Source organism: Mus caroli, unplaced genomic scaffold (genome assembly GCF_978045245.1).
Source record: "Mus caroli unplaced genomic scaffold, Mus_caroli_1 scaffold_4, whole genome shotgun sequence".
Classification (NCBI taxonomy): Eukaryota; Metazoa; Chordata; class Mammalia; order Rodentia; family Muridae; genus Mus; species Mus caroli.
Window position 1 is genome coordinate 112,414,053 of NW_028227259.1, and position 25,324 is coordinate 112,439,376.

The following is a 25,324-nucleotide window of genomic DNA, read 5'->3' on the forward strand; positions in this document are numbered from 1 at the left end:
TCTCTCTCTCTCTCTCTTGTGCCCTTTCAAACTTTGTATGTGTTTACTTGTTCATTGGATTTTTTTGGGATAGGGTCTCATTGTGTAGCCCTGGTTGACCTCCAACTCACAGAGAGATCTGCCTACCTTTGCCTCCAGAGTGCTGGGGTTAAAGTTTGGACAACTCAGATCTCAGGAGCAAGGATTCAAGCTCTGTGTTCCCCTCCATCACTCTTTTTATCTCCTTGTTTCTCTGTCTTTATTGAGTCCGGTCTGATTCTGTTCGAACTTCATCACAAGAAAAGAGTATGGTTTCCTTAAGGGCATGTCTTTCTGCTTTGCTCTCTCTCTCTCTCTCTCTCTCTCTCTCTCTCTCTCTCTCTCTCTCCTTTCACTATGGGAAATTCTTTGTCTCTTAAATCTCATGTGCATGCACAGCAGTTAAGAACTTTACTTAAACTGGGCAGTGCTGAAGCATGCCTTTAGAGGCAAGCCCATCTCTGAGTTTGAGGTCAGAGTGAGTTCCAGGACAGCTAGGAGCTGCACTGAGAAACCCTGTCTGGGATGGGGTGGGGTGGAGGGGCACTTTACTCAAAGTAGTTAGAACTAAGACATCATTAAAACAAACTTGTGGACCCAGCCCGGGGTAGGGGCTGCAGGCCGGGGTCTCTTGGACCTGTGCTCACTCAATGATCTCTTCCAGGTTCCTGGCCCACGCCAGCCGGACCCAGTAGCACCATGGGATTTGAGGACACACGCCGGCTGCCTACCCTTGAAGAAAGGGTGAGCTCTGAGGACTTCACGGGGGCCCCATCTCCTTACCTAGATGAGGGCTAACCTTGGAATCCAGACAAAGGTGGAAGTGACCTAGATGTGACCTGGATGACCTGATCATCTAAGGAGAGCCTGCCCTTTGTCCTGCCCTTGTGAAGGGCTTTGCTGCTGTGCACTGACAAGTTGGGACGGCTTTTTATTGCTTTGTTGCCAGTTATCTGAACATGAGAGGCTGTAAGGTGTAATCTATGCGAGCTGACTGCCCTACGCCCAGACTGAACCAGGGCCTCACTTGACTGAGTATTAGACAATGTAATAAAAACTTACCTTGCCCAGACTATATAATGGCTTGGAAATGCACAGTTTCCCGAAAGATCTCAATAAAATACTTTTAAAAGGAAAAAAAAAAACAAAAAAACAAAAAAACAAGCTTGTGAGCATTTGTCTTTGAGCACACCATAAATACACAATTCCTGTGGGGCCTCAGTGTCACCTGTCCTAGCTTCTGCAAACAGACCGGAAGCCTTGCCACCTGCTGCTACAGAAGCAGTCAGGACCCAGCTAGTTCCTCCCAGGAGGCTGCCTGGTCAGACTATGCTTAGCTAAAAACTCTGATTTTACTTTAAAAACACTCTGGTCTTACAATAACTGTCGACAACCAAGGATGATGCTTGCTGCTGCTACAAAATAAAGAGCTTTAAAGTAAAGGTTTAATTACCATATTCCCTTAAGTAAGACAATTTTGAAACTTAGGCTCAATTAACAGCTAGCCCTGAAATGGTTAATAAACAAATCAAAGAAACGTCCCAACAGGACTTTAACTAAGTAAGTAAGTAATTAATAAATAAAGTCCCTGATCTTGACACACTCCAGGTCCACCACTAACAGACAAAAGCCTACTAAGACCTTTATAGACTTTGTTAATCTTCTTTAAGCTGTAAACGACAGTTAGTTAGCAGAGAGATCACTGCCACCTTCTTTCTTTCCTTGACTTATGGAAACACAAATACTGAATAGGCCTCTAAATGTTTCAAATGTAAAAAGTCAGACTTTGCCTTTTCATAGAGCTAACTGGCTTCCCGCTGTGATAAGATAAACTCACCAGTAGATTTCAATGGATAAGCAAGCTTAAAACTTCCCTGCTGTAGTTACTAGCTTAAACCTGCTTTTTACCATTCCTTTATTCTCTAATGATGATTAAGAAAAGAACTACTTCTCCGTGTCCACTCTCAGTAATCAAGCACCTAAGTCTCAAGATATTAAGAAAAAGAAATCAGGGGGCTGGTGAGATGGCTCAGTGGGTAAGAGCACCCGACTGCTCTTCCGAAGGTCCAGAGTTCAAATCCCAGCAACCACATGGTGGCTCACAACCACCCATAATGAGATCTGACGCCCTCTTCTGGTGTGTCTGAAGACAGCTACAGTGTACTTACATATAATAAATAAATAAATAAATAAATAAATAAATAAATAAATAAATAAATAAAAAGAAAAAAGAAAAAGAAATCAGCCGGGTGTGGTGGCGCACGCCTTTAATCCCAGCACTGGGGGGGGGGGTGGTGCAGAGGCAGGTGGATTTCTGAGTTCGAGGCCAGCCTGGTCTACAGAGTGAGTTCCAGAGTTCCAGGATCAGCCAGGACTACACAGAGAAACCCTGTCTCGAAAAACCAAAAAAAAGAAAAAAAGAAAAAGAAATCAATAAAATGTAAGTGGGGGTGGAGAGATAGATCAGCGGTTAGGAGCACTCAATGCTCTTCCAGTGGGCCTGGGTTCAGTTGCCAGCACCCACACAGCAGCTCACAACCGCCTGTAACTCCATGATCTCACACCCTGACACAGACATATATGCAGGGAAAACACCAATTCACATAAAATAAAAACAAATTAAAAAAAAGTTCAATGGATAAAAAAAGGAAAGTATTAATGAAAACATTTTTTATATATAAACAATGGATGTCCAGATGAAAAAGAAAGGTAACAAAGTTTAAACAAGTTGTAAGGAAGATTAAAGTGGAGAGGAAGAAAGATTTATACATGTTGTAAGAAAACTAAACTGGGGAGCTGGAGAGATGGCTCAGTGGTTAAGAGCACTGACTGCTCTTCCAGAGGTCCTGAGTTCAATTCCCAGCAACCACATGGTGGCTCACATCCATCTGTAATGGGATCTGATGCCTTCTTCTGGTGTATCTGAAGACATCTACAGTGTATTCATCATATAAATAAAATAAAGAAATACATTAAAAATTTTTTTTAATTGTTTTCCTCAACTTTACTCTGACACCTGCAGAAAAACTCCACAAGAAGTAAGGCATTTTATCCAAACCCGTGGTTCTGTATGAACTCTCTCAAGGACCTAACCAAGGTCTGGGGCCTGCTCCCTTCATACCCTGGAGTCCAGGCTCTCCATCTGAGCTCTTTCCTACGTGATTTTTCTGGATTCCAACAGGATTGGTAAAACCCAACTGTGAACTGACAACAGAGGACACTGTGTAACAGAAGAACACTTTCCTGAGTTTTGACCACATGTAAAAACCAAATTCTCACCAAGTTACCAAACTTCTCTTACACCACGATTTTATTTATTTATTTATTGTTTTTTTTTTTTTTTCCGAGACAGGGTTTCTCTGTATAGCCCTGGCTGTCCTGGAACTCATTTTGTAGACCAGGCTGGCCTTGAACTCAGAAATCTGCCTGCCTCTGCCTCCCAAGTGCTGGGGTTAAAGGCATGCGCCACCACCGCCCTGCCCACCACGATTTTTATCTCCCGACTTTAATTCTTAGACTATATAAGTCCATGCCTGGATTCCTGTTACTCAGACTGGTCAATGGCATGCGGATCTGCTTTAGAACAACTTAACAAGATTGACTGGCTTGACTATGGCAGCTATTCCACTCGGAGCCTTAACTCTGTCTTAACTGCAGCAACCATAAATTCCTATCTTCAGAACTTTACTACGGAATTGCAACAGACCCAAACCGCAAATCCCGAAAAGATAAGATGTCCTTGAATCTGTTGCCTTGTGACTTAGAGAAAGAACAGCAAGAAGCCCTGCCAGCAATTTCAGTGGACAAAGGATTTCGATTTGGGTGTGCCTCTAAAAGCTCCATAAGAATGCTAAGAATGGGACATTCTTGCCTGTTTTAAGGCAAATTGTTTGGGAGAGGTCTTGTGCCCTTGGCTCTGTGACCCAAGCCAAAGTCAGCTGGATGGCCCTAAGCTTCCCCACCATAAAGGTAAAATGGTTTGGGCTTCACTGACTAGGTGCCTGGCTCCAGGAAGGTGATCTGGGATCACCAGCCAAGGGTGTAGGGGAGGAGCTACAGACTTCTTTTATAGCAAATGGACCTTTGAGGGGCTCTCTCTTTGGAGCTCGGCGCCTTTTTAGATTCTCTCTCCTGGCTTGTAGGAACCCAGAGAAGTAGCTAGGAGGACTCCGGTGAAACAGGATTTTAGGAGAGAGTTACATACAGTGCCCTCCTAGGTTTGGAGGAGCTAAAGAAAAAGGTAGACCAGCTCAGTAGTATGACACAGATAGAAAGGTTTTTTTGTTTTTGTTTTTTTGTTTTGTTTTGTTTTCGAGACAGGGTTTCTCTGTATAGCCTTGGCTGTCCTGGAACTCACTTTGTAGACCAGGCTGGCCTCGAACTCCGAAATCTGCCTGCCTCTGCCTCCCGAGTGCTAGGATTAAAGGCCTGCGCCAACATGCCTGGCTAGAAAGATTTTTGAAGACCTGGCAGTTTAGTTGTAGAATCAGGCTCATAAATAGATATTTTGCATGCAGTTAAGAAAATAAAATTACCTAACCGAGCTAGCAGGTTTTTACACAGCTCCCGCCTCACATGTCATTTTATTGGTATAAATATTAGTTTAATGTTACAGAAATACCAATGAGAACAGGATAAGTGCACAGCAAAGTCATGTTCCCAAGGAAGTCCCTTATCCCTAAATCCTAATTGGTGAAATAACTTGGCACAGATGTTTGTGGATTTTATGCTTAAAAGCCTTGTAAGATCTTAACTCGATGCTCAGGGGACAGACACACATGCAGAGTTAGCAACGGAGGTGAAGACACAGTTGATGTGTTCTAGCAGCAGACAGGAGGTGTTAGTTAAAGGAGGACATGCTACTTCACTCCATAAGTCTGCACCTACAGGCCACAAACACATTTTCAGTTGTAAACATGCAATTTGGAGCAGGATGTAATGCCGGCCTCAGGGACACATGAGTCCACTCTCATCTACATAACCATGAAATGGAAAGTTCTGGTTTCTTGAAAAAGCAAAACAAAACAAAACAAAACAAAGAAAATACCTCCATAATATCAGCTGGTTTGGTGGTCCTGGGCTTTATAAGAGAGCAGACTGACCAAGCCATTGGGAGCAAGCCAATAAGCAGCATTCCTTCATGGCCTCTGCATCAGCTCCTACCTTCAGGTTCCTTCCCTGATTCAGTTTCTGTCCTAACTTCCTCCAAGGATGAATAGCAGTGTGGAAGTGTAAGCCAAATAAACCCTTTCCTCCCCAATTTGCTTTTAGGCATAGTGTTTTATCACAGCAATCATCACCATAACTAAGACACAAACCAAACAAAATAACACAAGCAAAAATACCAAAACCCACTACCAAAAAACAAAACAAAACAAAAAAAAACAAACACAGATGGGCATGGTGGCATTGCAAGTTTGAGGTTGGCCTGGTCTACAAAGCAAGGTCCAGGCTAGTTAGCACATCAAAGTGAGATTCTTTTTTTTTTTTTAATGATTGAGGCAATTTATTAACCCAGCATCCTTTGTTCTAATGCTTCTTGTTGGCAGCTGCCACCTGTCCAGCGATCCTGTCCAGATCTCTCTGTCCCTGAGGTGTTAGCTTGCGGCCCCCATTTTGGTCCTTTTCCACCATTTTCAGCCCCTCCAGGGTTTGGAGGACCCAGCGGGCCACACTCTTAGAGCCTCTGCTGAAGTGGCTGGGTCTGACACCGTTTCTCTGCCTTCCTCAGTAGATCTTGGTCATGGAACCAACCCCTGCACCACCTTGGAGGTATGGGTGCCTTGCTGTGGAAGCTGCTCATGTGTAGAACCAGTTCTCATCATATGGGGCAAGCTCTTTATGTTTGGCCATCTTAAATGTGTCCACCCATTCGGGGACTTTCAGCTTCCTGGACTCTTTGAGGAAGGCTGCCAGGGCTCTGAGGAACTCCTGCTGGTTAACATCTTTTACAGTAACTCCAGGCATTGTGCGGCCTCATCGCTGCCAGCCAGGGGAAAGGGCCATAGTGAGATTCTTATCTTAAAAAAACAAATGAACAAATAAACAAACAAACAAACAAAGAAAAAACAAGCAACAAAAGACCCAAACAAACTCCAAATCTCAAAAACAAAACAAAACAAAGCAAACAAACAAACAAAAAGACAATGAAACCCTCACAATTTTGTTCCCCCACATTTTGATCATTGGTTGTAGTGGTTTGAATGAGTAAGGGCCCTATAGGCTTGTTTATTTGCACACTTGGCTCCCAGTTGGTGGAACTGTTGGGGAAGGTTTAGGAGGTATGGCCTTGTTGGAGGAGGTGTGTCACTGGAGATGGGCTTTGAGGTTTCAAAAGTCCACACCATTCCCTGTAGCTTTTTCTCTGCCTCATGTCTGTGAATTGGGAGGTAACACTCAACTACTGCTTCAGTACCATGACAGCCTTCCTGTCTTGGTTAGGGTTTATTGCTTTGAAGACATACCACAACTCTTATGAAGAAAAACACTTAATTGAGGCTGGCTTACAATTTCAGAGGTTTGGTCCATTATCATCATGGCAGGAAGCATGGCAGCATGCAACAGAAGAGGATTGACTGTACCTGGACATACCTTGAGCCTAGGAGACCTCAAAGCCCTTCCCTACACAGTGACACACATCCTCCAACATCCTGTGAGCTCCCATTCAATGCTTTCTTGTATAAGTTACCTTGGTCATGGTGTCTTAAGACAATACTCAAGTCTTTTATTGTTATATCTAAAATAGCATATTGTAGAGTTTTTTTTTTTAAAAAAACAAAAAACAAAATGATCAATGGTATATTTTACTTGACATCAAATGCAAATGAAATGGAGTAAGATATAAGTCATCTCATTTCAGAGGCTGAAGATGTAGTTCAGTTGGCAGACTGCTTGCCTAGCATGCACAATGCTCTAAGTAGGATGTGCAGCACCACATAAACTAGACATGGTGACTGTACTAGTTACTTTCCTGTTTTAGTTTTTGTTGTTGTAATATGATGTGGCCAAAAATAACTTGGGGAAGAGGGCTTTGAGCTTATGGTTGCGGAAGGGATACAAGTCCATCTTGGCAAGGACACATGTCAGCAAGTGGCAAGCACAATGTTTGGAGCAGGAAGCTGAGAGATCTCCAGAATGAGGCCGAGGGAATGAGCTGGACGTAGGGTGAGGCTATATACTCTCAAAACCTGCCCTCATTGATATCCAGGAAGGGTGTACCTACTATCATCTTCCCAAACAATGCCATTAATCAGGACCATGTATTTAAATGCCTGAACTTATGGGGGGCATTTCTTATATTTTTGGTTGTGAGCTTAGCCTTTAATGGCTGAACTATCTCTCCAGCCCATGGGGGGCATTTCTTTTTCTTTTTTTTTTTTTTCTTTTCTTTTTTTCTTTTTTTTTTTTTTTTTGTTTTTTCGAGACAGGGTTTCTCTGTATAGCCCTGGCTGTCCTGGAACTCACTCTGTAGACCAGGCTGGCCTCGAACTCGGAAATCTGCCTGCCTCTGCCTTCCAAGTGCTGGGATCAAAGGTGTGCCCACCACGCCGGGCAGGGGGCATTTCTTGTGCTATTTTTTTTTTTTTTTTTTTTTGGTTTTTCGAGACAGGGTTTCTCTGTGTAGCCCAGGCTGTCCTGGCACTCACTTTGTAGACCAGGCTGGCCTCGAACTCAGAAATCCGCCTGTCTCTGCCTCCCAAGTGCTGGGATTAAAGGCGTGCGCCACCACGCCCGGCACAGGGGGCATTTCTTAACCCACCACGGTAACTTCACAGAGAGAGAGAGAGAGGTGGTGAGGCAGAGGCAGAGAGATAAGATCTAGGCTAGCCTGGACCCTGTCTCAAAAATACAAAACAAAGCTGGGCGGTGGTGGTGCACGCCTTTAATCCCAGCACTTGGGAGGCAGAGGCAGGCGGATTTCTGAGTTCCAGGTCAGCCTGGTCTACAAAGTGAGTTCCAGGAGAGCCAGGGCTATACAGAGAAACCTAGTCTCGAAAAACGAAAAAACAAAACAAAAATACAAAACAAAACACAACCATTAAAAAGAAAAGTAAAAAAAATAAAAAAAAAAAATAAAAAGAAAAGTACTGGGGCTGGGCGTGGTGGCGGACGCCTTTAATCCCAGCACTTGGGAGGCAGAGGCAGGCGGATTTCTGAGTTGGAGGCCAGCCTGGTCTACAGAGTGAGTTCCAGGACAGCCAGGACTACACAGAGAAACCCTGTCTCGAAAAACCAAAAAAAAAAAAAGAAAAAAAAAAAAAAAGAAAAACCAAAATAAATAAATAAATAAATAAATAAATAAATAAAATAAAAAGAAAAGTCCAGCTGGGGAGATTAGATTGCTCAGTGGTTAAGAGCACTGACTGCCCTTCCAGATGGTCCTGGGTTCAATTCCCAGCAACCACATGGTGGCTCACAACCATCTGTAATGGAATCAGATGTCCTCTCCTGGGGTGTCTGAAGACAGCAACAGTATACTCATGTACATATAAACAAATAAACAAATAAATAAATCTTAAAAAGAAAAAAAAAAAGTAGACATAATGTGAAAACCACTTCAGTAGCCCACACTGTCCTCAAACATTAGACAGTTCTCCTGCCTCAGCCTCCCAAGTGGTGGCAAAATCATATGCTTGAATAACTATGCTATTTTGACATTTCTCCCATTAATTTATTTATTCACTTTATATCCCAATCACAGCACTATATATGCCCCTCCTCTCAGTACCTCCCTCACACTGCCCCTTCTCCTCCCTCCCCTTCACCTCTGAGAAGAGGGAGGCCTTACCTTCTGCCCTGGGTAGCAGCAACTTGACAGTTTAAAAACAGGTAAATATTCAAGTTTCGGACTAGTCAAAACCATACTGTAAGGCCCTGGGTTAAAAACAAACAAACAAGAAGCCGGGCGTGGTGGCGTACGCCTTTAATCCCAGCACTTGGGAGGCAGAGGCAGGCGGATTTCTGAGTTCGAGGCCAGCCTGGTCTACAAAGTGAGCTCCAGGACAGCCAGGGCTACATAGAGAAACCCTGTCTCGAAAAACCAAACAACAACAACAACAACAAACAAACAAACAAAAAAACAAAAACAAACAAACAAACCCATATAACCCAAAACCCTGCAATGCATTTGAGTTTCATTGAACTTTCTCACATCAGAAGGTAGTTTCTTGACAGTTAAGAGGAGTCACATGGGTGAAGTTCTCGTGTGTTCAAGTTATATACAATCACAAAGATAATTTGCATATGGCAAAAACATGTTTTCTCCATAGAGACATCTAAACAAACAATAGCCAGTTGAAATGAATAATCTGAACTATATTTACTCTTATCCATGAGATACATAATCAACATAATCAAAAAACAATTCTGTGCTTTTGAAGAAACTGAGGTTATAAGGCTCTTGTCTTGGTTTCTTGGGTTTTCTCACAAGCACTCAGAAATCTCACACAATTCTGTTCTTGAACTATGTTATGACACAGTATTTTTTTGTAATATTTAAAGAGGGATTTATTAGACTGGTTTACATTATATAGTCTGGTTAGTCCAACAGTGGTTGTCTGGTTAGTTCACCCTGGGTAGTCTGGGACATGGTGGTTGCTCAGTTCATGCTGCTAGATGCTTTCGCAGTCCTAATTGGGCTCAGAAACCCTGAAGGGTTCCTGGAGAGTCATTGGTTTTCAGTTCACTTTGGAAGGAAGGCTAGCTAAAGACACAGATTTCCAGTGTAAACAAAGGCTGGTGACTGTCATGGTAGCAATATAATAGATATTCTCACTAGTGTGCCACCTTGCAGGAAGGCAAAACTTTTTGTTGTGGTGGTGGTGGTGTTTGTTTGTTTGTTTCTAGTTTCTTGAGACAAGGTTTCTTCTCTGTGTAGCCCTGGCTGTCCTGGAACCCAGGAAGACCAGGCTGGCCTCAAACTCACAGAAATCTGCTTGCTACTGCCTCCTGAGTGCTGGCTGAGCTGTGTGCCACCACTGCCCTGTTTTTTGTTTTTTTGTTTGTGTTTTTTTTTTTTTTTTTTTTTTGGTTTTTTTTTTTTTTTGGTTTTTTGAGACAGGGTTTCTCTGTGTAGCCCTGGCTGTCCTGGCACTCACTTTGTAGACCAGGCTGGCCTCGAACTCAGAAATCCGCCTGCCTCTGCCTCCCGAGTGCTGGGATTAAAGGCGTGCGCCACCACGCCCGGCTCTGTTTGTTTTGTTTTTAGTTGAGGTGTCTGATATACCAGCTGGCTTAGAGCTGGTTATGCGTGGAGCATGACCTCTGCCTCCCCAGCTCTGGCATTACTATGTTCATCAACATGCTCAGTTTGTGCAGAGCTGGGGCCTGAACCGAGGTCTTCAAGCATGATAACAATTGTTAGTGTTATATCCCTAGGTTTTGGGTTTTTTTTTTTTTTTTTTTTTTTTAAGAATTATGTAGCTAAGAATGACCTTCAACTCTTAACATTTTTGTCTCCATCTCCTGAATACTAGGATTACCAGTTTGCTTACCGTGTCTAGTTGGCAGTGTTTTAACTAATGACGAATAAATGTGTCATATAACTCAGCAATTACGCAGAGAACCAACTCAAAAAGAGAGAAAGGAAGAAAGAGAAAAAGAGCTGGGTGTTGTGGTGCACTCCTTTAATCCCAGCACTTGGGAGGCAGAGGCAGGCAGATCTCTGTGAGTTTGAGGCTAGCCTGGTCTACAAAGAATCCCAATACAGCCTGGTTTGTTACACAGAGAAATCATGTCTCAAATAAACCAAACCAAACCAAACCAAACCAACCAAGCCACCAACAAAAAGAAACAAATATCTACACAAAGAATTGTAAAGAAGTGTTCATAGCAGAGTCATTCACAATAGCCAAAAATTGGCAATGATTCATATGTATAGGTTAAAAAAAAAGTGTTTGTTTTTTTTAAATTTTTTTATTTTTGGTTTTTTGAGACAGGGTTTCTCTGTGTAGTCCTGACTGTCCTGGAAGTCACTCTGTAGACCAGTCTGGCCTCGAACTCAGAAATCTGCCTGCCTCTGCCTCCCAAGTGCATGTGCCACCACTGCTCGGCAAAAAAGGTGGTATATACAGTGGAGTTCTCATAAACAGTAAGGCAAAAATACCGACCAGTTCTGAGGGAAAACCCTAAGGGGTTTTCCAGTCTCACACCCTCCTTACAGCCTTCCCCACCCACCTGGAGTCAAGGCTAGGCCAAGTTCCATTCTTCACCTACAGGAACATTCTTGAGTAAAAAGATCCTTAGAATGTACCTGATAGTAACCCGACTCTTTGGAAAGTCCCAGGTGGAGTCCAAATGCGTGTCATGATTGCTAGCCAATAGATTTAAAGGTCAATATGCTTAGCCAATAAGTTTGAACTGTAACCTTGCTGACGTAACCTGTGCCACTAAAAAGTATAAAAACTTCTTGTAATAGTCATTGGGGTCGCCATCTTAGTAGCTCGCCTTTGAGGGACAATACGGACGTTCCGGGAAAATACGCCTCTTGCTTTTGCATTAATCTGCGTCTCGTTGTCTCACTCCGGGGCTTCTCGAAGTAAGTGACCACTGACTGAGTGAGGGTCATGGGGGTCTTACAGTGCCATGCGAATATGACTCAAAGACATTATACTGAGTGCAAGAGGGGTAGTGTGCAATATATGTATAAATCCGTTTGTATGAACTCACCAGAAAAGTAAACCAATGGCCACAACAGTTTGAGGGTGAGGATACCTGATGAACGGGGAAGGAGCTAATAGATTTTCTAAGTTTGGCTTGTGATCATCATTGCGCAATTTTAGCAGGCTTATTGTCATTATTATTATTATTTTTTTTTTTTTTTGGTTTTTCGAGACAGGGTTTCTCTGTGTAGCCCTGGCTGTCCTGGCACTCACTTTGTAGACCAGGCTGGCCTCGAACTCAGAAATCCGCCTGCCTCTGCCTCCCGAGTGCTGGGATTAAAGGCGTGCGCCACCATGCCCGGCTTATTGTCATTATTTAGGGACCTAAATTGACAACATTCTATGCCAACACAATTCCATGATTTGTACCGCAGGAATAGGAAGATGTGAAGTGGAAATTTCTGGTTCCTCCCCCACCCCCAGGGTTTTTCTGTATAGCCCTGGCTGTCCTGGAAACTCACTTTGTAGACCAGGCTGGCCTTGAACTCAGAAATCCTCCTGCCTCTGTCTTGCGAGTGCTGGGTTAAAAGGCATGTGCCACCTCGCCCGGCTCAATTTCTGGTTTCTTTTGGAGGCTCAGTTGTGTCATGTGATGTTTTGTGATGTTTTTCTGGAAACTGATGTTTTTGCTGAAGCAGAAGTGTGGGAGGATGGTTTGCCGGGAACAGACACGTGGCGTTTTTCTGGAAGCCACCTGGAAAAAGGGCCTGTCATGTTTTGTTAGATCGGACACTTGAGAGAACACCTGATGTTTGGAAAGGATAAATATAGCCCAAATGATGCTGTGTGGTATTGTTACGCCTTACGGTGCTTGTGATCATCTTTTGCATGACTTCGCAGAGAGAAACTTCTGGTGGTATTCCAGTGGCTTCTTGCCACTTCCACAGACTTGGGCTGATGGCAGAGCCTCAAAGTTTCTTGGATCAACCTGCCACTGCTGGTTTGTGAATGGTGTTTTTGAATCCTGCTTTTGCTGATTCCTGAATGACATTTGCGAGTGGATTGAGCTGCCACTACTGGTTAGTGTGGACTGAATTATTGATATCCTGACAACACAGATTGGATTTGCTCCAAAAAACTATTTCTAAGCAGGTCCATATCCTTCTTTGCTCTATTTATTAACTTTTCCTTTCCATTACCTCTGGTGGGTGGTGAACTAGGAGGTAGGTGAAAGCATTTAAGAACTCTTATTAAAATTAGGTTTTGAAAAATCTAAGCCTACAAAAATGTGTTGTTATAGAAATTCTAGGTTGTTGTAGAAATTCTCTCATTTTCTAGCCAACTTCAAAGGTGCAAAGCAGAATTTCATTGTGTGTTTAGAAGAAACAAGAAACAATGTTTGAGAAGCAAATAAGGACATGAAGAGTACAGTTTATTCTGACTTTTTACTTTGTTTTATCCTTTGAGGGATTTGACACCTATTTCTTCTTAAAGTCTGACTCTATTATATCTTGCTTAATTAGTACAAAACTTGAAGCTCAGGGTTATAGGTTTTATTACATTAACCATGACTCCTTTTGTGTCTTTGGAAGTCGGAGTATCAGTTTTCTTAAATTTAATGTTTGAGCCGGGCGTGGTGGCGCCAGCACTCGGGAGGCAGAGGCAGGTGGATTTCTGAGTTCGAGGCCAGCCTGGTCTACAAAGTGAGTGCCAGGACAGCCAGGGCTATACAGAGAAACCCTGTCTTGAAAAAAAAAAAATCAAAAAAAAATTTAATGTTTGTTCTAACTTTATATTCATTGTCTAGTTTCAAACCCTGGGATGAGGGATGAATGGGGTCGCTGGCGTGGCTGCAAAGCAACTTCTCTCAGGTTTGGCACCATATGATAGGTTATTTCTCTGCTGTTGGGGTTTGGGAGTCGCCACTCAAACCATATAAGCACTGATCTCAGCTAAGCAAGAATAGTTTATTGAACAAACACCTTAACCTGAATGATCAGGACTGCAGAAAGGACTCAGAAACCTAATTTTGGTAGTAGTCTGCTCTTAGGGTAGATTTTTTTTTTTTAAATAGGAAAAACCATGTTCAAAGGTTTAAAGGGAAAGCAGGGAGCATTTGGTTTACTAGGCATAATATTACCAGCTAATCTTTAGGCTGATTGGTCCTGAGTAAGGTAAAGAGTGTGGTGGACAGTGGTGGACAGGGAATTCCAGAACATTGACATAGCAGAGAATGAGTATTATAATCACAACTTTTTGGCTTATTAGTAGCGTTTTTTAGTGCCAGACACAAACCCACAGTGAGCTCATACATAGGTACAGGAAGAGCTGCCCAGTGGTCAGCTCTGGCTCAAGATGTTTTAGACATAACAGTTCATATTGACCTTAGAATTGATGAGTCCTATCTATATAAAGCTTTGTGGAATTTCTTAAGGTTAGCTAACCTCATACAGAACAGAATAAACATGTAGTCAGCATGACCCTGCTCTCAAGTCACAGGAAAATAATTCCTGTGACTGGCAGGCATGTTACAGCAAGAATATGAAATAGCTGGCAGGCATGGGTCAAAATGGCTACAGCTATTCTGTGGGTGGGTGTCAGTCCATAACATCTGCCGCTACTGGTGAAATGAGCCAATTCAAGTCAGATTAGGCAGGTTTATTGGGAAGCTGCTCTCCAGAGAGTGAGTTCACTGGCCCTAAAGAAGGAGGCCAAGGATGTCACCATGGGGATGGGGAAAAAAGAGAAAAAGGGTGCTCTTGCAGAAAGAGAAGAGGAGGTGCAGAGAGAGAGACCAAAATGTCTGAATTATATAAGGAAGAGCAGCCCAGCAGCCCCTGTGCTGAAAAGTTCAGGGTTGGGGGGGGGGGGGAGAGAATGACAGGTAGGGACTGAGGGATGCTGGGAGAATCTGCAGGCCAGGTCTGTTTGGGTATGTAAAATATGCAACTCAGTCCATGTACTGTGGTACAAAACCAAACACTCATATGTCTACATAGGAAAAAAATTAAAGAGGTGTCAAGCACAGGTGGTGGCGCATGCCTTTAATCCTAGTACTTGGGAGGCAGAGTCAGGAGGATCTCTGAGCCTGAGGTCAGCCTGGTCTACAGGGTGAGTTCCAGGACAGCCAGAGCTATACCCATCTCAACAAACAAACAAACAGAAAAAAAGGTGTCTTAGAGTTCTTTAATTTACAAAGTATTAGATCACTTTTTGTGACCAAAGGTGCCAAAGTTTAGGTCAGAAAGTGTAAAGCAGATTATGTTTCTTTGTATCGAGTTTTAAATTATGGCACCCACCTGATGTATAGTTTGTTTTCAGAGTTTATTTGTTTTCAAGATTTATATTTACTTATTTTATGTATATGTATAAGAGAGTCCCTCTCTTCAGTCACACCAGAAGAGGGCATCGGATCACATTACAGTTTATGACCCATCATGTGGTTGCTGGGAATTGAATTCAGGACCTCTGGAAGAGCAGTCAGTGCTCTTAACCACTGAGTCATCTCTCCAACCTCTTTTTTTTTTTTGTTTTTTTGTTTTTTGTTTTTTGTTTTTTTGTTTTTTCTCCAGACAGGGTTTCTCTGTGTAGCCCTGGCTGTCCTGGCACTCACTTTGTAGACCAGGCTGGCCTCGAACTCAGAAATCCGCCTGCCTCTGCCTCCCGAGTGCTGGGATTAAAGGCGTGCGCCACCACGCCCGGCCAACCTCTTTTAAAAGACTTACCTATTTTTATTTTATGTACGATGCTGTTTTGCCTCTTAGAACTAGAGCTAAAGACACTTGTGATCTGTCATGTGGGTTCTGGGAATTGAACCCAGGTACTCAGGAAAAGCAGCCAGAGCTCTTAACTACTGCGGCATCTCTCTAGCCCCATCTTTCAGAGTTTTTAAAAAAGTGTTGTTTGTGTGTGTGTGTGTGTGTGTGTGTGTGTGTGTGTGTGTGTGTGTGAAAGAGAGAGAGAGAGCGCCAGACAGACAGACAGACACACACACACACAGAATGGGTTTGCACATGCTCCTGTAAATGTCAGAAAACTCTTGGGAGCTGGCTAGCTACCTTTTCCATGGTTTTCTTATTATTTTTGAGACAGGGTCTTATGAAGCCTCTTGTGGCTTTAAACACACTTTGTCACCAAAGACATCCTTAAACTTCTTATCTCTCGCCTCCATTTCCGCAGTGCTGAGATTACGGGTGAGAATCACCATGCCTGGTATATATCTGGTACTGGGGTTGGAACTGTGAAAGCCCCCTGCCAGTTGAATTTCATCCCCAGCCACATAGATTTCAATTCCTTGAGGTCAACTGTGACCTGAAAATATTAAATAAAACAATTCCAGAAATAAAAATAACTTTTATTTTCTTTTTTAAATATGTATGAGTATGCATCAATATAAATTTGTTTGTGTAGGGGCATGTGCACGAGCATGTGGTTCTAGAGGTGGCCAGAGGTGTCAGATTCCCTTGGCAGTTGGAGTTACAGGTAGTTGTAAACCAGCCAATATGAGTGCTGGCAATGGGTCTTGGGTCCTTTGCAATAGCAGTCAGTATGTACCCTGAATTTCCTCTCCACCACCCACTGTAAATTTTAAATTGTACACTATTGTGAGTAGGTTTATGAAATCTCACAGAGTTGCATGCACACTGCTCTGCTGGGATGAGAATTGTCCCTTTATATCCCCCATGTGCACATTGTTTATACTACCTGCTACACTGTAAATAGTCTCTCTGTTATCAGATTAGCTGTCCTGAATGGTGGTGTTACAGTTCTCATAGCATTTTTGTTTGGTTGGTTTTGCTTTTGGAGACAGGGTTCCTTTGTGTAGCCTTACCTATCCTGGAACTAGCTCTGTAGACCACACTGATCTTGAACTCATCAGAGCTCTATCAGTCTCTGCCTCCAGGGTCCCAGGATTAAAAGCATGCACTACCACTTCCCAGCTAGCTCAAATAACTTATTTTACTTAGTAATGGCTCCCAAGTGCAAGAGTTGTAATATTTGGTGCCAGGCGGTGGTGGCACACGCCTTTAATCCCAGCACTTAGGAGGCAGAGGCAGGCAGACTTCTGAGTTCGAGGCCAGCTTGGTTGGCCTACAGAGTGAGTTCCAGGACAGCCAGGGCTACATAGAGAAACCCTGTCTGGAAAAAAATAAAAGAGTTGTAATATTTGGAAATTTGGTTATAACCAAAGAGAAGATGTAAAGTGTTTTTTTTTTTAAGTGAAAACTTCTCAATTTAATAAGAAAAGACAAAAAAAGCTGAGATTGTTCAGATCTCTAAGAAATTTTAGAAAAAGAAAAGGAGGGTTGTCCAGGCCACCTTCACTTTTTTCTTTTTGAGCCAGGTTGTCACTCTGACCCAGGCTAATCTCAAGTTCACACTGTAGCCTGGGCTACACACTTATCCTCTCGGTTCAGCCAAGTGCAGGGATTCTGGGTGAGAGCCAGCACATCCAGCTGGTTTTTATTACAATATATTATAATTTTATAATTATTGCCAATATTTTCTTCTATTTAATATATAAATTAATTTTTCCATTAGTGTGTTTGTACAGTAAGACAGTATGAGAGTCCATTACTATGTGAAGTTCAGGCACACAATGGGGACAGCCCAGTGCTAAGAGATTTTGAGATTGCAGTGGCTGCTCAGAGGTACTGAATTACAGGAAATGATAAATATGAGGCTTGGTGACCACATAACAGGAATCCTGAAAACAATTAGACCAAGTTCTATCCCAAACTCATGTTCGAAAATTAAACATGGCTGCAGAGCAAATATACTTCTTTGGGTAATAATTGTATTTAACCAGTTTGAGCTGCATCTACTTTATTTCATTGAAAAACCTTTCTCAATCAACATAGGAAATACATTGAAGATAAACCTATAAGGAACTATGTTATAATGAGCCAGGTGTGGTAGTATATATCTGAAATACCAGCAATTGTGAGGTGAAGGCAGAAAGGGATACATAAGAACTCTGTCTCTAAACATTAACAACAGCCAAATTATGAAATAATGGGATTGTAGTAAAGTGAGACTGGAAAATTGGATATAGTGAATCTGCAGTAAAAAGAAAACCAGAAGAGTGGAAAGAAATAGCGAACATATTCATATTTTAAAATATTTAAGTTGGCTGTGATGGTTCATACCTACAATAACAGCAGTCACAGAGGCAAGAGGGTCAGGAGTTCAGGGTCAGCTTTAGTTACTTGTGTGTGTGTGTGTGAGAGAGAGAGAGAGAGAGTGTGTGTGTGTGTGTGTGAGAAAGAGAGAGACAGAGTGTGTGTGTGTGAGAGACAGACAGAGACAGAGAGAGATATAGAGACACATGAGAGAGAGAGAGAGAGAGAGAGAGAGTTAGATTGATTAAAATATACTGTATAATACAAAGCTAGGCATAGTGGCTCAGGCCTTTAATCCCAGTACTGAGGAGGAAGAGACAAGAAGATCTCTGTGAGTTTGAGGCAAGCCTGGTCTACACAATGAGTTCCAGGACAGCCAGAGCTACATAATAGATAGACCCTGTCTTTCAAAAAAAAAAAATGTAGTGTAATATGAATATGCCTATTTGCCAGATTTTGCAGAGCCTAGGTAAAGGGAACTCTTTTTTTTTTTTTTTTGTTTTGTTTTTCGAGACAGGGTTTCTCTGTATAGCCCTGGCTGTCCTGGAACTCACTCTGTAGACCAGGCTGGCCTTGAACTCAGAAATCCGCCTGCCTCTGCCTCCCAAGCTGGGATGAAAGGCGTGTGCCACCACCGCCCAGCTTAAAGGGAACTCTTGAAATATGAGTGAAAGGAATTTAGATCATAAGAGGTATTTCTTCAGAGAGAAAATACAGTACTGCCTCTGTGACATAATCTGTGATAAAAAAATATATGACTCTGAAAATATTTTAACAAAATAGAAATGTATTACAGGTGTTTCTGTAAGTGCTGGGTTGCATTTAAATATAAGTCAAAGATATAAGCATGTATTCCATTTATCAGCTGGGCCTCATATAAAAGCCTGCAATAGTATTAAAGTTGTGTGTTCCTTCAGTCAACTGCTTTGCAGGAGGGTATGCTCAAATTTCACTACAATTAGGAAAGGTCATGAAGCAGGTAAACAGGAAAAAAAAATCTCGTTCATTGTCAGAGGAAAAAAAAGGGAAAATCTCCCATTACAGATTCCAGATAAGTTTGGATTTGGATAGTATTCATTGAACGAAATTTGCCATCCAGGGTCTCCTCCCCACTTGCGGGGATTATAACAGCAGGCCTCTTGGTGAAGGTAAAAGAAAAGTATTTTTCCAGTTAATAATTTCCTTTCTTCAGAAAGAAAATCACCCCAGCAAGATGTACTGAGCAATATCCTATTTCTGAGGGCATTAAAAAAGACCCGCACGAAAGGTTGGACACGATCTCTCTTTTTAAAAGCCCTAGTACGGCAAGCATCAGCGTCTGGGAGCACTGCGCTCACTATTGTGTCTGCACCGGCAAAAGGAGGACTTAGTTCCACCGCGACGTCAAAGAGTCCCTCTTTGTTCAGCGCTGGTCCGGGACGCAGGGCGCGGTGTTCCTCCGCGCTCGCCGCGCAGGCCCCGCCCCTCTGCGGCTCTGGAGAGCTGCCATTCGGCCCCGGTGTAGCTCCGCGCTCCCAGAATGCACCGCTAGTCCGCGGGAAACCAAAATGGCGAAGGGCTGTAACGAAGTGGTCTGTGTTTGAGGCCGGTGTGAGCACGCACATTCTCCTTCCCAACCCTCGTCCCCAAGGAACTCGGTGTGTGTGTGCGTGTGCGCAGGGCTCCCGCTGGGGCGGGTGCCCAGGGAGTGCCCGGACTCGCGGGGGAGCGCCCACCGGAACGAGATTGCTTCTATTTTCCTGTATGAAGCGGTTGGCACCACTTAAGTGACCGAATGAGGTGAGAGACCTTGGCCTGGGAACCGACTCTTTGGGAGGAGGTTGGGATGAGGAGAGACGAAAGAAAGGAAGCAAAAGAAAGGGGAAAGATGGAGGATCCGCTTTGGGCAAGGGAGTCCTGTGTGGGGGTGTTCTTGCATTGATGCATATGTTGAAAGAATGGATCCGGAGGGGTAGTCAGTGAGATGTTGGTAAAAATAGGGACTGGAGGAAGGAGCGGGGCGCCCCGCTCGGGAGTCAGTTGGTGGAATTAGATAAAACGTTGAGACGGGGAAGCTGTGTTTGGAGGGCAGGAAGGAACCTGGGGGCGGGAGACGGTTGGAGGGGCAGGATGAACCTGGTGATGAGGGGGTGGGGAACCGAGGGGAGGAGCCGTCAGAATGCGAGGAGCCTAGTAGAGGGGCTGACTGGCACTTTAAGGGGTGCTAAGGAAAGTAGCAGTTTGGAACCAGAGGGTGCTGGAATTGTGGTAGGGCAATCTTAGTGGTGGGCTAGAGAGCGTAGGAGGGTGAGGAAAATGCCCTGGAAAGCAAGCCCTGGAAGCTTAAAGAGAAGAAGTGATAGGTGAATTGATACGGGGAAGAGGCATTTCTTCCGTTCAATTAAAATTTCTTGCCCCGATAATTTGTATTTATCATTACAACCTAGTTACTTACGGCACTAAAGGGGTTTAACCAAAATTTCCAGGATTTCTTAACACATTTCCATAGTGCCAGAACTCTTAACTGTGATTTACAATCTGCAGTCCTTGGTGGTTAATTTTTTCTTTGGCAGAGATGGATTTATTGAGTGATAGGAGAGATTGTGAACAATAGGAAAAGGGATATGGAATGCTGTTTTATTCTTTAAAACATTTAACTTTGGTTGAAGATATTACCATGCCACAGTAATTAGAATGTGAAAACCCAGACAAGCCTGTAATTGACATAGAAAAGTACCTCATGACATCAAAGTAGAGCTAGAAATATGTTAGTGGTTGGTTGACTCCGTTTTCTCTAGAAGTAAGTAACTTTCTCCTTCAAATAGATTCCATGTAATCTTCATAGTAACTTCTGCAGTTATCTGCAGACTGTTTTTAGCCTTTATGTTTTAATTTTTCTCTTGGGAATTTCTTTTTTGGGAGGGAATTGTGGGTAAAAAAAACCTGATTCTTTTTAGGATGCTGGATAATACTTTAAATATTTATTTATTTATTTAATGTATATAAGCACACTATTGCTGTCTTCAGACACACCAGAAGAGGGCATCAGATCCCATTACAGGTGGTTGTGAGCCACCATGTGGTTGCTGGGAATTGAACTCAGGACCTCTGCAAGAGCAGTCAGTGCTCTTAACCACTGAGCCATCTCTCCAGACCCCCTGGACAATGCTTTAAGTGGAGGTTTTTTGTTTTTTGTTTTTTTGTTTTCCTTTTTAAGTTTTGAAGCAGGGTCTTGTTATATAACTCTGGCCAGCCTGGAACTCACTTTGTATTCCAGTCTGACTTGAAAAGACAGAGATCTGTCTGCACCTGCACACTGAATGCTGATGGAGATCACTATCATGCTCTGCTGTTATTACTTTACTTGAGTTAACATCAACTATCATTGGGTATGCAACTATACTTAAATGTGTATTGTGGAGATTTTTTTTTTTCCTTTTGTTTTTCTCCTTTTCTTTCATTTTCTTTTCTTTTCTTTTTTTTTTTTTTCTTTTTGGAGACAGGGTTTCTCTGTATAGCCCTGGCTGTCCTGGAACTCACTCTGTATAGACCAGGCTGGCCTTGAACTCAGTAACCCATCTGCCTCTGCCTCCCAAGTGCTGGGATTGAAAAATTACCTGGTGAATTTTTTTTTCCTTATTTGTTCAAAAAGTATATATTGGGGACTTTCTTTGCATTAAATGTAGTCTTAAATATTAGAAATACCATTGTTGAACAACAGACATGTTCAGTGCTCATGTAGAGTATGCAGTTTGATTTTTGAGCAACGAGTAATGATAGAATGAACACACAAACACAAACTTGTTCATGTGTGCACAGGCATACATGGCAAGCACCATTTAATACCTTCAAGTTATACAATTGATATTTGATGGTAGTAATGATGAAAGTACAAAATAGATTCATAATGGAGTATGCAATTGAGATAGTTGAATTCAAGATAGTAATACAGCTGAGATTAGAGAAGACAAAAGAAACATTCTGTCAAAGGAATACACCCTGAATTTTGGGGAAAAATGTATAAGACATTAAAAAATTAAAAAAAAATGCATATGTGGTGGGGGAGGGCTGGGGAGGGTAATTTGCTAGTATCCATGGAAGCCAGAGGCATGAGATTCCCCTCAGTCTAGAGTCATAGGTGGTTGTGAGCTGCCTAATAAGTGCTGGAAACCAAACTCAGTTCTTCTTCAAGAGTAATATGTGTTTTTAATGGCTGAGACATGTCTCTAGCCCCCATAAAGAATATTTTTCACCAGTTATAGTGGTTCTAAAATTTTACCTGCTTAATGAATGCATTTTTCATTTTCTGTTTTATTTTAAGACTTTAAAAAAAAAGTATTTATTTTATGTGTTTGAGTACACTATAGCTGTCTTCAGACACACCAGAAGAGGGCATCATATTCCATTACAGATGGTTGTGAGCCTACCATGTGGTTGCTGGGAATTGAACTCAGGACCTTTGGAAGAATAGTCAGTGCTCTTAACCACTGAACCATCTCTCCAGCCCCAACTTATTTCTTTTATGTATATGAAGATTTTTGCCTGCATGTATATGTGTGCACCACATGGGAGCAGTGCCCACAGAGGCCAAAAGAAGGTGGTTTATCCCTTTGGAACTGAAGTTAGAAACGGTTGTAAGTTGCCATGTTAATGCTGGGAATCAAAGGCCCTGGAGATTGAACTCAGGTCCTCTGGAAGGACAGCCAGAGCCATCTCTAATTCTGAGCCATCTCTACAGTCTAAGAATGCATTTCTTGACAGCAGGTAGGGACAGAAAGATCCAAAGTTCAAGGCTATTCTTAGCTATATATGAATTCGCAGCTAGCCTGGGACACATGAGGCCCCGTTTGGGAAAAAAAATAGAAATGATTACCAGGGGCTAAATAATAATCATAATCATATAATCATAAAAGTAGGACTTGACATAAAGTGATGGTTGAACTTCATTGTCAATTTGATTAGATTCAGATTCACCATGGAAATATACCTCTGGATATGCCTATGATTGTTTTCAGAAAGGTTTGAGGAGGGAAGACCCACCCTGACTATGTGAGGCCATCATACCCATGGGCTGGGGTCCTGGATTGAATCAAATGGAGGAAGCAAGCTGAGCATGAACATTGATCTTCCTGACTGCAGATATCAGTGCGATAGCTGTCTCCTGCTTCTTCTACTATGCCTCCCCCTTCCATGATGGACTGTACTCTGAAACTGTGAGCCAAAATATACACTTTTTTTATGTTTTTGTCAGAGGTTTTTACACAGCAATGAGAAAAATACTGAATGCATATATTAATAAAATCTCAAGACATGAAGAACAAAGGACTGTGGCTCAGTAGAGTAAGATTTTTCATCGTAGTGCTGAGTATAGTAAGTGAACAGCACCAGACTTTCTTTACAAAGGGAAACTCTTTACAATGTAAAGTTGTGTGTGTAGGAACTGAATGAGTCAGTTGTTATTCATTGCTTGGCCTCACCTGCCACTCGTATGTTGAAGCTTTGTTCCTTTCCTAGCTAGGACCACAGGTTCCAGCCACTCTACCAGTGAGTTGCAGTGAGGACTGAGATATTTGTAGGTCTAGAAGAAGACTTTAGAGAAGTTTTGTGCACATATCCTTTTACTGTGTGCCACGTCTCTAGCCAAAGAGTACATGATCCAGAAAGCTTTGGCGTGGTGTGAACAAGACCCGGCAATCCCAGATTGATGCAGAATCATTGTGAGCTCTAAAAGCAACGGTTATTCGTGGAAAGGGGAAAAAATTTAAATTATCTTTGACAACTTAAAAATGAAGTGCTAATAGGATATATTAAGGATTCTGGGCAAACAGTTTGTCCTATTCTAGTTTGTTTCTATCTTTTTCTTTGATGTGATGCCTGTAATCTCATGAGAGAGATAAAGAGTGTGGATTTTGGTAGTGGGGAGGATCTAGGACCAGTTGGGCATAGGAAGTCATAATTGGAATATACTGTATGGAAAAAAAAATCTATTTACAATTAAAAAAATGTGACTAGAAATGTAGTAAGTACACTTTGTGGGTGGTTTTAAGAAGAGTCATGTAGCCTGACTCTAGTGCTAGGATCGCAGGTTGTCACTTAATACTGCTACTTCATTTTCAGTTTTTCCTCCCCTTCCCTCTTCTTGCTTATGGAATGGTGTCCCATCTCTTGCAAAGGGAAGTTTCTTGATGAGGAGTGAGAACTACACTTAACTGGGCATAAGTAAAAATATTTAGGATATAGTTAGGGGTTGATTGCTGGTTTAGTAAATGATAGTTGTAGGTTCTCCTCTAAGATCCATGACTTCAGTAGTCCTAGGTAGTTGACTAGATTTCCATTAACACAAGTTTTTTCTCTCTGAGTAGGGTCTTAAGTCCAATTAGAGTTACTGGTTACCACCAAGGTATGCATGCCACTGGTGCACCATAAAGGTTATTGTGCCAGCTGTTATAGCTGGGTAGGAAGGACTGTTGCTTCCCTCATTTGGCAGCTTGCATGGCACCTTCTGGAAACATGAAGCTAGTCAGTTCTAGTTTAGGTGTCTCTGGGCCCACTGTCTGAAGTTCATGGTATCATCAGCATTAGGAACTTATCTTCTACCACTTGGGATTGGGTAACCAAAGGCTAAATAGCAGTAGTCTGTAATGTTTAAGGAGTCTCCTGGACAGTCCTGACCAACAACTGAAAAGTGCTATTCTCATGTTTAGTAATGGAAATTTTGTTAAATAGAGGGGAAATCAGAGGACAATTTCAGAGAGTTGTTTCTATTATGGGTCTCAGGGATAGAACTTATAGCTTATCAGGCTTGATGACAAGCATTTTTATCTGCTGAGCTATTTTGCTAGCTCTTAGTTGTTTAAAATGTACTTGTTTTTATTTTATGTGTATGAAAGTTAGGCTTACATGTTATGTTCACCATGTGCTTGCTTGGTGTCCATGGAGGCCAGAACAGGGTGTTGGGTCCCCTGGAACTCTGAGTTGTTAGCTACCGTGTGGGTGCTGGGACACAAAACTGCAAGAGCAGTAAGTACTTGAGCTGCTAAGCCTTCCCTCTAGATTCTCTATGGAGTTTTAATGAAGTAAAGTACCTCAGTGAGGTAGGGAATGGGAGTTGGAATATGTGGACTCCCTTTTATGACAAGAAAGTAGGTCTAGGGGCTGGCTCAGTGGTTAAGAACATTTGTTGCTCCTGCACAAGATCTAGGTTTAGTTCCCAGCACCACATGGTGGTGGTTCATAACCACCTGGGGGTCAAATGCCTTTTTCTGACCTCCAAAGGCACCACCAAGTTGCATGTGGTACATAAGTATACATGCAAGCAAAACAAAATAAAATGTATAAATCAAAAAATAAATAAAAGAATGTAGGTCTGAAATTGATTAAAGGCAAGTATATAAACACAATTGTTTGGAAATAAATACTGGGATAGGTTGGGGAACCTCTCTCTCTCTGTCTCTCTCTCTCTCTCTTTCAATGTATGTGTGCATGAATATGAGTGATGCTGGAGAGAAGGCTCAGTACTTAGGAGCACTGGCTGCTTTTCCATAGGACCTTGGTCCTATTCCCAGTTCCCACTTGGTGGCTCACAATCATCTGTAATTCCAGTTC

The 25,324-nt window shown here is 42.4% G+C and overlaps 1 protein-coding gene and 1 pseudogene across 3 annotated transcripts in view; one reads left to right on the forward strand and one right to left on the reverse strand.

Moving 5' to 3' along the window:
• Positions 1–5,521: 5,521 nt before the first annotated feature.
• LOC110295430 (small ribosomal subunit protein eS19 pseudogene) lies at positions 5,522–5,985 on the reverse strand (annotated as a pseudogene).
• A 13,267-nt stretch (positions 5,986–19,252) lies between these two features.
• Positions 19,253–25,324, forward strand: part of Mtf2 (metal response element binding transcription factor 2) — a 43,971-nt gene continuing 37,899 nt past the window's right edge. For 2 of the 3 annotated variants that reach the window (XM_085836986.1, XM_085836985.1), the window contains exons 1-2: positions 19,253–19,519; positions 22,735–22,932. In XM_085836986.1, coding sequence (XP_085693112.1) covers positions 22,895–22,932 — 38 coding nt within the window. In that variant the 5' untranslated portion in view covers positions 19,253–19,519; positions 22,735–22,894. The remainder of the gene's footprint in view (positions 19,520–22,734; positions 22,933–25,324) is intronic. The other variant, XM_021163376.3, reaches the window with a different exon arrangement.